The sequence below is a fragment of the Toxotes jaculatrix genome, chromosome 5 (assembly GCF_017976425.1).
Source record: "Toxotes jaculatrix isolate fToxJac2 chromosome 5, fToxJac2.pri, whole genome shotgun sequence".
Taxonomy (NCBI): domain Eukaryota; kingdom Metazoa; phylum Chordata; class Actinopteri; family Toxotidae; genus Toxotes; species Toxotes jaculatrix.
In genome coordinates this window covers 17,017,448-17,031,994 of record NC_054398.1, presented here as the reverse complement: position 1 = coordinate 17,031,994, position 14,547 = coordinate 17,017,448, and the positions used below count along the sequence as shown (strand labels likewise).

At 41.4% G+C, this 14,547-nt stretch overlaps 1 protein-coding gene across 1 annotated transcript; it reads right to left on the bottom strand.

The window, feature by feature from the left end:
- Positions 1-652: 652 nt before the first annotated feature.
- On the bottom strand, positions 653-7,195 carry skor1b (SKI family transcriptional corepressor 1b). The gene is made up of 7 exons (XM_041038722.1): positions 5,468-7,195; positions 5,006-5,099; positions 4,812-4,916; positions 4,628-4,687; positions 3,872-3,946; positions 1,552-1,626; positions 653-750 (listed from the first exon to the last, which is right to left on the bottom strand). Exons 1-7 carry the CDS (start codon positions 7,193-7,195, stop codon positions 653-655), a joined length of 2,235 nt encoding a protein of 744 aa, XP_040894656.1.
- Positions 7,196-14,547: the final 7,352 nt, after the last annotated feature.

Genomic DNA, 14,547 nt, shown 5'->3' with positions numbered 1-14,547 from the left:
GTAGCCTACTAACTTCTGTGTTGGAAAAAAACCCCAAACAAACAAAAAACAACAACAACAAAAAACAAAACAAACAAACAAACAAAAAACAAAACAAAAAAACATGGTTTGACTGCTACAAATAATTATTCTGTAGGCCTATTTCAATGCACAGGCTATTTTTTTAAAATTATTATTATTTATAATTCCCGTCACTCGTTTAAAGTGCATAACATCCAAAGTAAGTAAGCTAATGGCCTGCAGAGAAGAACACAGCAAAAGTAGTAGGCTAATTCACAATACTGTGAAGATAAGGAGCAATGAATTGGCTAGTCAAAGCTGCTATTATTGACAACAGAAAACCCAAATAACAACCTATAACTATTACAAGATACATACATTGTCATTGCACTTTGCCACAAATAATAAATATCATCAATTGTATCATTTCAGGAAAACAAATTTCACCATATGCAAGATGGATACATAAACGCTGAGGGTGTAGATACACATTTTAAAATATTAGCCTACAAGTAATTACAAGTTTGTCTATTTTCAACTTGATCCCTAAGAGTGTCTCTGGGGGTTTTCCATGGTTTGCTGTTTGACAGAGGCTGTGGTGGATGTGTCCTTTGTTTCACTGTCTTATAAGTGTGGGGTGATCTGATCTGCTTCAGGGCGGTAGCAGAGGAGATTTGAAGGAGCAGGATCCCGTGCAGTGGCGTGGAGTCAGCATCTTACAGGAGAAATGGTGTAAAGCGTCGTGAGCTTCTATGAAAAAGGAGATGAAACCATCAATGGTGTACGTGCATGTTTTAGTCTTGTTGAAAATTACATATGATACAAATTCTGCATAGAGTAGCCTATAACACAGTAGGTTGGATATTCGCATCAAGCATGTGTGTTACCAGAAGTTCCCCTCATAGGGATGAATAAAGTATCTATCTATCTATCTATCTATCTATCTATCTAAACACAAAACACGCAACAATAGGATCAAGTGATTCCCGAGGCCACGCTCAAAAAAAAGGTCATTAAGGTCCTGTGTGCAGATGTACAGTCTACACTTTACCCTGGCTGTTGTTCCACCTGACTGTATAACTGTATTGTGCTGAAAAGAGTAACGAGTTTCTCTTTCTTGGTCCAGCTCCCTGCATGAAGAGACAGGACATCTGAGACATGAGGATGCATGTGAGATGCACACTGAGCATAGATGATCAGTTTAAATAGAGAGAAATGTTATGATGTTTCTTTGTAATTTCCAATAAGTTACAGGCCTGTGTCTGAGTAATTAATATGTGTAAATGACTAAATTGATCATGAGTAAAATAGTGGGAAAAATCTAATTCAGTCTGAAGTGTTTCCTACACAAGTGCAAGTGAATTCAACAATCTGTTTGAAACACTTAATGATTCCCTACAGATAAACCGCTCTATCTCCTATGCACAGACCATTTTGAGCACAGACCGTCATCAATCACATTGGCAAATGTGCCACAGTAAATCTGGAAATCCACGGTGGAAGCTGAGGGCATGTGTGCTGTATCCGCTCCCTCTGCTTTATTTTTCTCACCTCTGACGATGTGAAGCTGCTGAACCATCTCCTCCCTGTAAGACAGTTCCCTCTTCATTTGATCCTGAAAATTATCTGAGGAACAAATGGCGGGCACAGTGAGTGATGTGGCAGATGTGCCTCTCTTAAAAATAACACAACCAGTATCAATACAAGCCTAATATCATGGTGGAAAAGTGTTTATTTAACCAGTCTCACCACCATAAAATACTGAAACTCTAATTTACACAAGTTGTTTGGATATTTGTCATAAACATTCAAATGAACCTTAAATATAAACAGAAGATAAAATGAGTTTCACTGGGTGAAGTCTTGCTTTTATGAGGTTGGTAACAGTGACACACACAATGTACTGAACTGGTTGCAGGTTAACCCGCCTCTACAGGGCGCTGTTCTCAAGCTAAAGCACCAACTCCATGTTCAAACTACAGGCCTCCTAAATCTAACCACACTCTGTCATGATAGAGTGGGATTACGTACATTTATGCTTTATTGTGGAAGAACAAGATTTAGCAGTTTAAAAAAAAAAAAAAAATTAGGACTTGAATGAATGGAGAATTTAAATTAGCTGTAAAGTATAAATTCAAATAAATGACACTTTATCCCTTTTTTAAATTTAACTGAACTGCTATGAAAAACCTGTTCAGACATTTTTGTTGATGTTGTCATCAATACGCTTTTGTCAGTATTTTAATTTTGTCTTGTTTGCTGACAAAGATTAGACTTGAGCTTTTGACAACCCACCTCACCGGATCTTTCGAGCTGAATAAAAAATGTGCAATAAACGTAGAATGGTGCAAGTGTCACTGTGCTGTCTTGTCACTAGATTGTGCTTTGTGTTAATAAAACTCCCAGTAGATGGATGCAAATTCTACCAAGGAATGCACAGAGGGAAAAAAAGTATTTGTGGTTTTGATTTAAATCAACCACACAGATTTCAGATTTACAAAGAGGTTTCAGTGTGAACTGATGTTAGATTTGTTAGAAGGTGATGGAGCAATAATATCCAGAATCCCAAAATACAACTTAAAGAGCCTGATAATAAATATAAATCAATTCTGCGTGTGAATTTATAGAGAATTCAACCATGTGCACACTTCACAGTGATTTTATTGCTCTGACTTCATTTCCAAGTCTTACTTTAACGCATGTGAGACAAGAAAAATATAATTTTAAACAACAGCAGTCGAGTTCAGATTTGAGATATTTTTGCTGGTTAAACTGTCAGTATCCCACAGTACTGCAGGAATATGATGTTTAATTAAACTCAACACTGATGAAGACTCATCTGGATTATATGCACTAGACTTTTTAAATGACTTTGTGCTACATGACAGAGTCTATTCTCTTTGTGGAGATCCGAGCCTCTGCACAATAATATTTTGATTGTTTTTTTTTTTCCCGATGAATACTGCTCTTTGTATCCAGTATCCATTCTCCATCTAAAAGTGAGATTCTCAAAAAGCTTTCTATGAAAACAGAGTGTGAAAAGAGCTCAGAGGGTCAGAGGTTTTTATGCATTTTGGAGAGACGGTGGAGGGTGTTTAGTAAACAGCTTTTGTCAGTTAAAAAATATGGTAACAATCAGAAATTGAGCAGTGTTTGCTCTCGAGATTGACATGATGCACTCCATACAGTCAGTTGCTTTTTCTGGGCAAGGATTTAGTTTCATATTAAGAAATATAATCTCTATATAAACCCAGATGTTTTGAGTGTATGTACTGCAGATGGAAATTTTGTGTAATGTTTTCCATTGTGTTGAGATTAAAAATAATATCAATGCTGATGTTTCTGAGTAATAAAACAGACATTCTCCTCAGCTATTACATAACAGCATTTTTTTTCCTTCTATGTGTCCAGAAATATTTAAAACAAGTTACTTGCATCAGTGTTTCTGTAAATGAACTAAGCACCAAAATATCTGCTACTCTTCTTTCTTCCTCACATTTTCTAAGCGTGCATGGATATTTTTGGACATAAGGTTAAAATCATAATCCTCTCAAATCAGTGTTAAAAGGGGTTTTGAAAACACATATACTCAGGGGAGCGTGTCCCTGAACCACTTAGCATTTTTGGAAGAATGGTGCCCTTTAACAGATTTTTGCTCCGCAGAGAGAGCTCATGCATGCCACTGTTGAGGTGGATTTAGTAGTGGCATGGCATGGTAAGGGTCATGTTTCAGGCTGAATCACAGACATGACAGAAAAAGAACACTTAACATGCACCAGAAAGACTTTTGAGTCTCAGTCTATGAAATCACTGCTGCTGTGTTATAAAAGCCAGAACAGTGGAAAAGGCACTGTTGCAGAATTTAGCTTACCTTTCAAGTTTTGAAATTCACGTTCCAGCTTTTTCCTCAGCTCAACTTGCTCTAACAGCTGCTTCTGTAGTTCCTCTAAAAAGCAGGCAAAAAATAGAGGATGTTTGAGGAGGAAAGGCACAGAAGACGATTGTATCAGCTTCCTTCTGAGATGGCTTTTTCTATTTTTAATGACAGTGACAAGGGCATCATTGTTTACACTGAAAATTCAGAACAGGTCACAAAAAAAAAAAAAGAAAAAAAAAAACCCAAACCAAAACAAAAAACAGAACAAAACAAACAAACAAAAAACTTCCCTTATGTATTTTGGGACAAATCCCACAGAACCTGCCTCTAGGCAAAAAAAAAAAAAAAAAGAAAAAAATGGAGGCGTCTCATTTTGTATTGAATTCCAGTTCAAGTTTTTCATGTGACACTTAATTAAAGGTGAGTCCAAGTCAGAAATACAGAGGAGTTTGCACGTGTTTGGCCCCAAGGCCTTAAAATTGGAAGGAGATGGGACGTTGATGAAATTACTTTTATATGTAAAATTACAAAATTACAGAATGATAAGGTTTAAACCTGCAGGCATTGGATGTTAAAACGTGAAATAAAGTAGGTAAAATGTAAATAAGTGTGAATTCTTATGTAGCTAAATGTATAATAATAATAATAATAATAATAATAATAATAATAATAATAATAATAATAATAATAATAATAGAAGAGTCTTGTTATCTGTTAATCCGTTTATCTAACAGTAAGACACCGTCTTACCTTTTGCCAGACTTTGTATGTCTCTTTGTGTTGGAAGAGCTCTGGCTGGCGCGTCCTCGCCTGAATACACAGAAAATAAATTATATTCCTCTATCTGCAAAAAAACTGTAGACCTCTCCATGTCTTAAAACAGAGCTTATAGCACTGAAAAAAAATCCTATTCACTGACCTCGGTGTAACTTACCATCATCCGGCTCTCGCTGGTTCTCCTCGCTGCTTTGTTCATTAAAAGATTTCGTTTCGATCTCCTCCACGGTAGAAGACGGCTCTTCTTTACTCGCACTCTCATCTTAAAAGAAAATAAATCGATGTAATTTCTCCCGTTTTCGATTTGGTTTTTAACAGCTAAATGTTTTATCAAAAAAAAAAAAATCTAACCATTTGTTGTAAGTACTCCAGCCTGGTAATTCGAAGGTCTGAACTGATACGGACTGCTCCTTTGTTGCAGCTCACCCCTCTCCGGTGTGTAAACCTAAGGAAGAAAGAGTCACCACTTCTTTCAGCTCTTAAAATTTACATAAGATTTGGTTAAATGATAAAAATGAAAATTCTAAAAAATGATAATTAAAAATATACTCTATGTTGAAGTGTGTATATTTTTTATTTAAAGAAATGATTTATGATTTCTTTTTCTAAATGTGTTGCACATGCTGTTTTTTTGCTGCTGTTACACTGTTGTTAACATAAAAGACAAATTTCCCCAAACGGACACAAAGATTTATCTGCTTTAAAAAAATAAAACACAGACAGGCCAAGGAAAACAAGCCCACTTGCATAAGACTTTAGTGAAATATTACAGCTTGTTTTATCGCCAGTGTTTCTCAGTTATGAGTCACTCACTTCAGTAAAAGACGCGGCTATGTGGGTCTCTGATAACTGCTTGCTCTGCAGTTCTCTTTCAGAGGACTGGGCCACGTGTAGGCTCATTTTCTGGGAGTCAATCAGACCGCTCTCCTGCATGCCCTTAGAGTCTGAATCGTTTGGTGAAACACTGTGCGCCAAACCGGGAGGAGTCCGAGGACACACCGAGGACAGAGGCCGGGAGTCCTCCTCTTCCTCCTCCGGCGTTTTGTTTGTCTCCACATCCACGTCCGGCTCGCCCTCACTGTCCACGCAGGGGGACATGGACCGGTAGCTTGAGCTCTCACTCAAAAAATCGGGCGATAAATAACCGGTGCGACACCCGTTGTAAGCGCCCCTGTTTCCGTACAGCTTAGCAATACAGTCAGCGTCTTTAATAACGGGTCTGAACGCGGAGACGTAGCTCATTTTCCGGGGCGCAAGCGTCATCCCCTCCAGCGGCCTCGCCTCATCTCCAGACTTATCGTCTTCGTTACGCGCGGATTGCGTACTGGAGCACCGGTCGTTTTCAACCATGCTGTCTTTTGACGTGTTGGTGCTCCGGTCACTGTGCTCAGATATGTCCATGTCAGTCTGTCTGGGAGGGCACAGCAACTCTGGGGTGGGTTTGTGCTGAGTCTGGGGGTACGGAGGCATAGGCAGCGCGCCCGCCGCGGGCCAGAACATGGGGAAGGAGTGATAGGCGCTGTCTTTGGAACCAGGCCACAGGACACCTGGCAGGCCCGTCTTGCTTTGCTCACCCATTATACTATCTTCTTTCTTCTGGCACAGGCCGAAAGCTGGGAACCCGTATGGATGTGGGAAGAGCGGCGGTGGGATCTTTTGCAGCATCCCAAAGCCTTTACTGGGCACCGGGATGACCGGGTAGCTGCGTGTGCTCGTCATGCCGCCGCGGTTGTCCTCACAGCTGAGGATTTTTGCAGGTATCTCGGGTGAGTCTCGAGGACGGTTGGGTACTTGTGATTTTAACGGGGAGCTGGACTCTGACCCACCGCCTGGCAGCGTCCTCTTACGACTGCCCCCGTTGAACATGGCCTTCACGTCTTCCCAAGCGTGCAATATCTCTGTCTGAGAGCTTTTATCTGTCAATTTAAGATGCCGCCTCCAAGAATTAAAATTTGCTGCATCTGGCTGTGTGTACTTGGACTCCGGCGTGCGATGCGAGTGAAATATGAATTTATTTGGAGAAAAATACATGTTGCAATAGGAGCACTTGATGCACTTGGCCCTGGAGCTGTTATATCTGGCCGGGATGAAGCTGCCTCGACTCCCCCAGGCGCACTCGTGGGACACGTCAAAGGCAAAATTTTCTGGAAGTTTAGGAGGCGAGTGAGCTCCAAGAAATGACTTACAAAGTCTCTCGGCCTCTCGTTTAGTGATCATCCCGCAGCGCCTGGAGGAGATTGGCATCGCCCCGGCTCTCCGCAGGATCTCCAGCTGGACAGGGGTGCACTGGACGCAGGTGATCCCCAGCGCCACACGCCGGTTGTGTATCTCGTTATAGCTGTAATTCTTCAAAAGGGTGTTAGATATCTGTGCAAGGCAAAGTCTCTCCTGACCATCTATCACCAAAGACACGATGGGTATTCCGTACAGCACCGTCTCTCCGACCTGGTTGGGCTTCAGGCTGTTGGTGCTTGGGTAGGAAAGTTCTTGTTTGGAGCTTGGCGAGGAGCTGGAGTCTCGCCCCGCAGGTATGGAGTCCATCCTTGGAGGCCTGGAGGCTGAAGAGACGATGTTTGACGTGAACATGTGAGTTTTTGTCAGAGTAATAACAGCCTGAAGCAGAACTTCATAATAAGTATTTAATATACCATGGTTCAAACTGCTAAACACAGAAACAGAGACGACAAGGTAGCTACAGGCCTGCGTTTTAATTAAGCTGTATGAACAGGATCGTGTATTTTTAGAGACCAGCCCTTCAGAATAAAAGCAATTATTAAACAATATGTTTATGACACAGGTTAATGTTGATGGGGAAATGGTAGCTTATATCACACGCACTTAAAACTCAATTTCATTTACCTGGAACTTCAGCTTTTGTTGAAAGTGTTAACACACAACTGTCTGCAGCTTTAAATCTTGAATAATGCCACGGTTTCAACAGACTGTGCGTAAAAAGAAAGGTTGTAATAGGTCGACCGAAGTCATGGCACTTAATAACAGAGCCTAAACACGGACTGTTAAATACTGTGTGAATCAGTTTCTGAAACTCACCTTCAATGTTCGCGCAGCTCCTCTCCGTCCTGGGCGACAAAGCTGCGATCAAGTGAATGTCGGAGCGATAAGAAGTCTGTGCTGGGGGATGTAAAGATGTTTGCTTTAGGAGTGGGACGCAGTTGTCCGTGCAGCACCGCCTCCCTCCTGCTCACTGTCCTCCTCTCTCTGTGCTCCGCTGTCGTTGTGTGCGGATGGTTTGTGTTGCGCCAGCAGCAGCATCAGCAGCAAGAGCAGCAGCGCCCACATGGCCTGCAGACTGTAGTACACCCCCCACACACCCACCACACCGCATCTACGACACCGACAGCAATCAAGTGACGGCAAAAACTTATGGCAAGGCACTCCCACTCACACAGGCAGTCTGCATTAACTATGGATTCATGACCAATGAAGATGGTTGGAGTGTTTGGTCTTATGGCAGCCTGCAGGTCTACACGTGTGGGTGAGGTGCTATCTACAAAAGGAGAAAGTGAAATTATGAAATAAAAAACAGCTACTAAACATTTTATTCAGTGCAGCCTATAGGCCCCCATATGTTTAAATACATTCTACATTAAAAAAAGAAAACATCCACATTAATCTTTCATTACTCTGTAGCTTATTGTGTCGACCATAAGGCGTTTAATTAATTCTTTTGCACTTTCCCGTTTTTTAAAAAAACCCGCAATGTTATTGACATTATGAATAGAGGAGGCTGCAGTGGGATTTGGCTTTCCGCTAAAAACAGCAGGGACCCAACGACACATTGTTGTGCGCATGGAGTCGGGGCGTGCAGGCCTGCATCATGTGCTCGGTTCCCACGGATTCACCGTTTACAAGCTACACCTCGCCTACACGCTTTTTGACAATAACCAGCTGCTCTAAAGGTCACTCTCTGTGATCTGCGTTTAGACCCCCCCCCCCCCCCCCGCCCCCCCGCACACACACACCCACCCACCCACACCCCTCACAAAGCAGTAAGGAAAAGATCACACAGAGGAACAGTGCGGTCAGCCTTGCGCCGTAACAGACGGGCATTTAACTTTTTAAAGTCAATAAAGGTTTGGGTTAATCATTTTCACGTGGCACACGCGCGGCGCCCAGCACTGATGTAATATTGATGAAGGTAACAGGACACGCTCCTGTTGGTCCTATTGACTCCAGAGGGACAGAGCGGCGCAGCAATAACGACACTTAGTCCATAATTATTATTTTAAGAACGATGCATTGTTGATTTGAATATAGGCATTCACATATTTGGCCACTAATTTAGAAACAACAACAACAACAACAACAACAACAACAACAACAACATAATAATAATAATAATAATAATAATAATAATAATGGCACGTCATGCAAAAAACTGTTGTGGGGTCAATTATTTGATTTTAGAGCTGTCAAAGGCAAATCAAAATACAAACGGCTAATAAAATTTTCGAATTTTATTCTTGTTTTTATTCAACATATAGTTGAAAATGTAAATATAAAAATCCTCACATAATACTGAGCATGGCTAAAATTGCTAAAATTTTCTTCAACTAAATTCTGTTCCGCAATGATCATCATTTAACAATCGCTAATCTATTTGCCTCTGGGATTATACACACTGTATTTATAATAACTGAGATCAATGGCTAAAAACGTGAAGCATAAATATGATACGTTTTGAATGAAAATGCATTTTATTAGAGAGAAAAGGTCCATGTAAGTGGACAGACATTGGTCCAACTTGAGGCGTCTCCTCACGTCAAAAGAGCTGCCAAATTCAAATTAATTAGCAATCGCCTCCATCTGCCCATCTATTGATTATTGAACGGGTATGGCCTGTTAAACCTCCACTGTCATCAACACAAACCTCTTAATTAAAAGTCATTGTTACTATCATATAAATTCAAACTTTTATCGCCAGTGTGAACAACTCCACCTGAAATGAAATGAATTAAAATGCCTGTACAGCTGTTTAAGAGACCCTTAAAATTCTTAACCACATCCCATCCACACTACAGATTTAAATGAAATCCCTATTTTCAAACTAAATGTAACATTCACAGACTCATTCACTGCGAGAGGTGGTGTGTAATCAGTGTGTCTCAACCAAACCTGGGCGAGAAAATGGGAAAAGTACCCAAAAAGTCAGCGAGGTCATTATCAGGCTTATGCATACTCTACCTTTTTGTGCAAGAGAGAACAGCTCATTTAAAAGTGTGTCTGCATTAATCACAGTGCTGCATCAAAGTATGATAATCACCTGAACACTCTATTAAAATAAAAGTGCCAGCCCAGGGGAAATCTTACCTTACTCTTTAATTGTTTTGAGGCTTTGATAGGCTTTTTAATCTAAGATTAATTTATGCATTCTTAAATAACTCTACATATGATTAATAAGCTTGAAAATTAAAAGGAGACTGAAGCAATTATAACAAGTGGTTGGTCATCACCTCATTAGATGGTATGAGAAAGATGCAGTTTGTGTGTGTGTGTGTGTGTGTGTGTGTGTGTGTGTGTGTGTGTGTGTTTGCCTGATTGGGTAGTATAAAAATTAACAGTAAATGAGTAAGAGTAGAGCAAAATGTGCAGAGACTGTTTGATGACAATCAGTGGAAAAAGAGCTGCTGGCTCATTATTCTGGATATTTCTGGTACATGCTCTCAATGAGTGGGTGAGTCACAGTCATTTATTAGAAACTTGATATTACACATGATTTATTGTCAGGTCTAACAGCACGGATCCCCATCAAGATCAAGTCAGACTGTTCTGATCATTTGCTGTTGACCACAGTGTTGATCCTGAACGGATCCTGAGCTGGAGGGACAACAAAAGAGAAAGATCAGCTGTTTGAGAGGCCACCGGAGAGAGACAGTGAAAACAGTGAGACTTGCTAAATGGTTGCTAATGTGTAAACAAGACATCACTCCTCTCCTGCTCTGATGTTTATTTGTCTCCTAAAAGCCCACCCCCCCGGGTCCTGACCCCCACATCCTCCACCGCTAAACGGAACATTTCTTCTCACAGGAGGTGGTGTGCAATATGTGTGTGTGTGTGTGTGTATGTGTGTATGTGGGGGGTGGGGGGGGGGGGGGGGGGGGGGGGGGGCTGGGGGAGTTCATCACTGCATCAAATGAGGCTGAGCGCAGGGACCCTTTTGTCACAGACAGGGACTCATCTGCCAATGGTGAGCTGTGAGGTCCTACGGGAAGGGAGGAACAAAGGTGCTAAAAGGCTGTGTGACAATGAAGGTGCTCCGAGGAGAGCCTTCAAGTATGGGGACTCAGGCTGCACGGGACAAGCTGTGCCAATCACTCAGCAATTACTTTTTTGTGCAATCCAGAGGCCTTGTGAGGGCATTCATGGAGAGAAGCAAGGACACGAGCAGCCACGGCGAGGTCCGTGTCTCTCTGCGCTTTCCTTCTTATATAGAGCTGACCCGAAACTCATCATGGCAGAAATGTATAGTAAATCACCTGCTCTTCTGTTGATTTGATTGTCAAAAACCTGAACAGAAAACCACTGGCAAATTCACCCCATTATTTCACTGTGGACCTATCAGTGAGGAAGATGCGGAAGACAAAATATTACATGACGGATTCAAAAGTTTATTTGTCATGTATGTAAGTAACGTGTAGTGAAATGCAATGTGGCAAAATTGTGCTACAAGACTAGTGTGAAAGATAAGGATCAGAAAAAAGAAATGGAGAGGATAACTTAATCCAAATCAATCAACTTAAAAAAATGTAAATTTGTGTAAAGGTAAAAAAAAAAAAATTAAAAATCAAAAATTAAAACATACATATGTCACAAGTGCAATAAGGCAAGTGCAAAGGATCAGCTGAAGACAATGTGCTACATGATCAAGGATATACAGGGGGACAATGGACAGCTCGCTATCCTGGGGTGTGAGGATAGCTTTTTCTTACTCCCTGTCTTAAAACAAAGCATAAAATTGTTGTAAAACTACTGAGCTTTAATCTGAGATTTGTATATAAAGGTATTTCTGCTACAGTTCCTGGGCAAAATTGAAGTATATTGTAATATGGCAAATTATGATATGATAAATATCACAAATAATCAAATTTGTGTTAAATGCAATAAACTTTGGTTCACTTTGTGTTTCATGAGAAAAACGTCTTCACAAATTACCTTGACCATGGCTAGTTAGTTAGCAAAAAAAGTCCATTGTCAACTTTTGTTAGTTTTCATTTACATTTTGCTTAAATTTATGAATTAGAACAATACGGTTTGGTAAAAACAACATGGTATAATAATATCGTCATGACATCTTTTCACCAAATATCAATATATGGTGATACTGACCTTTTCTATCAGCAACAAATAAGCACAACACACAGGCCTCTGTTAATTCACAATGACAACTCTTACACTTGATTGTCATTACACTGACTATGTTTACAGAGTATTTAGGGAGTTTAAGTTTTGTGTATCAACACTGTACGCTACAGTGTAATAAAGAAAGATGCAGGAATTTGTCTATATCCAACCCCGAGCAGTTTCAATGGTGTAATGAGGAGTCAAGTGAGAATGGGAATTATCGTAATGATAACAAAGGTCTATGCACCATAGCTTGGGGCTGTATTGTAGGGCATTACCATAAAGATGCGATGTGCTTGTATTGCAGGGTTTTTGTGAGGGAGCAGGCCAAAGAGATAATAACTATTAGTAGATGACAGTGCTTTGTGGGATTCCAGCTGTGGAGCCCAAATTTCCATACAGATAGAATGGCTCTGGGTGGAGGATATGCGTGTGTGGGGGAAGGGCTGGGTGACTCTGTGGACTCATCTGCACACACACACACACACACACACACACACACACACACACACACACACACACACACACACACACACACACACACACACACACACACACACACACACACACACACACACACACACACACACACACACACACACACACACACACACACACAGTGGTCTGGAAGTGGGAAATCTCAGTGTTGGACTCTGTCTTGGTGTCCCCAGTCAGACTTTGGGGTGAGGTGAGAGCCTCCGGTTTGAACACTCTGCAGGTCTCAGTGGAGTAACTGTCCAGAGTACTGAAACAGCCTGCTGTTGCTCTGCTGACAGCTTTCAAAGTCAGGAAGTGCAAATAGCTAGGGCTCTGTGAGTGTGTGTGTGTGTGTGTGTGTGTGTGAACATAGGACCAGAGATTTCCATCAAGATCACATGCAGGTGCGAGGGTGTGCAACATACTTGTCAGCACCAGGGATTGGGAGGAACCTCACCAAACAAACAAAGCCCCCCCCAAAACCAAGAAAAAAAAATCTGCACTTTCAAGGTTACAAACTTTCAAAAGCGCACACGTCTCAGAAATACAAGGTGTATCCAAGATTTATGGGGGAAAAATGTGCTTTTCAAAAAATACACTTCTCCGTTTTCCTGCAAGAGGTAGATAAGAAGACTGATACCACACTCATATCTGCACAGTATAAAGCTACAGCCAGCTAGTTTAGCTTAGCACAAAGACAGGAAACTAGAGACTCTCGATGGGGACACGTGACTGAGCCAGCACTTACCATGGACGAGCTAATAAGCTAGCAAGAAAATTCAAATGCCATGTGATGGTTCTTTGTTTACCTCTGCAACCTGAGTTTCATTGTTTGTTTCCAAGCTGGGAAACTGAAAAATCGCACTCCATTTGCGATATGGCAATTGATAATACACCAAGTGTTTCCACTTTCCATTCCACTGTGTTTTCAAGCTGGATAATATGAACACCTCTACAATGTCCACCTCTCCTACTATTACTACTAGGTCTCTACTGTAGCTTCTGTGTTCTAAAATCCTGCAAGGCCTACCATGCCTGCTTTGCCTGACAAATGCTGTAGGCAGATTTTTTTAGAGAGAGCCATGCTAGATGTTTCCCTCTGTTTCTGGTTTTTATGCTAAGCTAAGCTAACCAGCTGCATATTTTAAAGACAGATAACTCTCAGCTAACTCTCAGGAAGAAAGTGAATGTGGGTATTTCCAAAAATGTCAAACTATACCTTTAATGCTCAAAACTGCAACTGGGTTTTCATAGTAATTAATTCAACTGGTGTTCCCTCTATGTGAACTTGAGGAACAGCTTGTGAGTGTGTGTCATTATGACCCAGAAAGGACACGTAGATGTGAGGATTCAGGGCTGAGTGAGACAGAAAAAGAGTGAGATTGGAAGGCAACTGTGATGAATTATCTACGGGAGGAGGTTAAGTTAATAATAGCAATAGACGTGGTGGTGGAGAATTAAAGTCTGCTGTCTCCTCTGTTCCACTCAATCCGCTGGTGTAAGTAAGTCCACAAACATCTGTAAACAATGGTGCACATGTTTTCTATCAAACAAACACAGCTGTTTAAAACGGGGCCCCGGAGATCGAACAGGTAAGAGGGCCGGGATCCCGGGGACTGAGCAGCTTATTTGGTCGACTTCCAGTGCCAGACATGCTGCGTGCGTTTATGTAAGGGCGAGGCTAACAGAGAGGAGACAAAGATAGTGAGAGCAGAGAGCGCGAGGACACCAATCACCCTGTAATTATCCCCCTGGTGTGTGAACTGTCCAACTCTCCGTCCTTGATAGATTCACCTGACCCAATAACACAACACACAGCCACAATGGACTGGAGGCGGGATAAAGACAACACCATAGATCAGCCAGGGATCAGCAATGAGACAAAGACCTAACATCTGGGAGCTGCGGTGAAATTAAAGAACCGAAAGACTGGACCAATCCTGTTACAGCTTTCCATTAACAGCCTGGGAGCTGCTTGAGAAACGGCACAAGTGAGGTAATGCAGGATTCAATTTCATTTGATATTAAAGAAACACCCCTTGGCATCTCTCTAC

Coding starts and splice junctions, on each gene's coding strand:
- skor1b (XM_041038722.1), bottom strand. CDS start 7,195: ATGGACTCCATACCTGCGGGGCGAGACTCCAGCTCCTCGCCAAGCTCC. Junction 4,917..5,005: donor TGGAGTACTTACAACAAATG/GTTAGATTTTTT, acceptor TTTTCTTTTAAG/ATGAGAGTGCGAGTAAAGAA. Junction 1,627..3,871: donor TGAATTTCAAAACTTGAAAG/GTAAGCTAAATT, acceptor TTTGTTCCTCAG/ATAATTTTCAGGATCAAATG.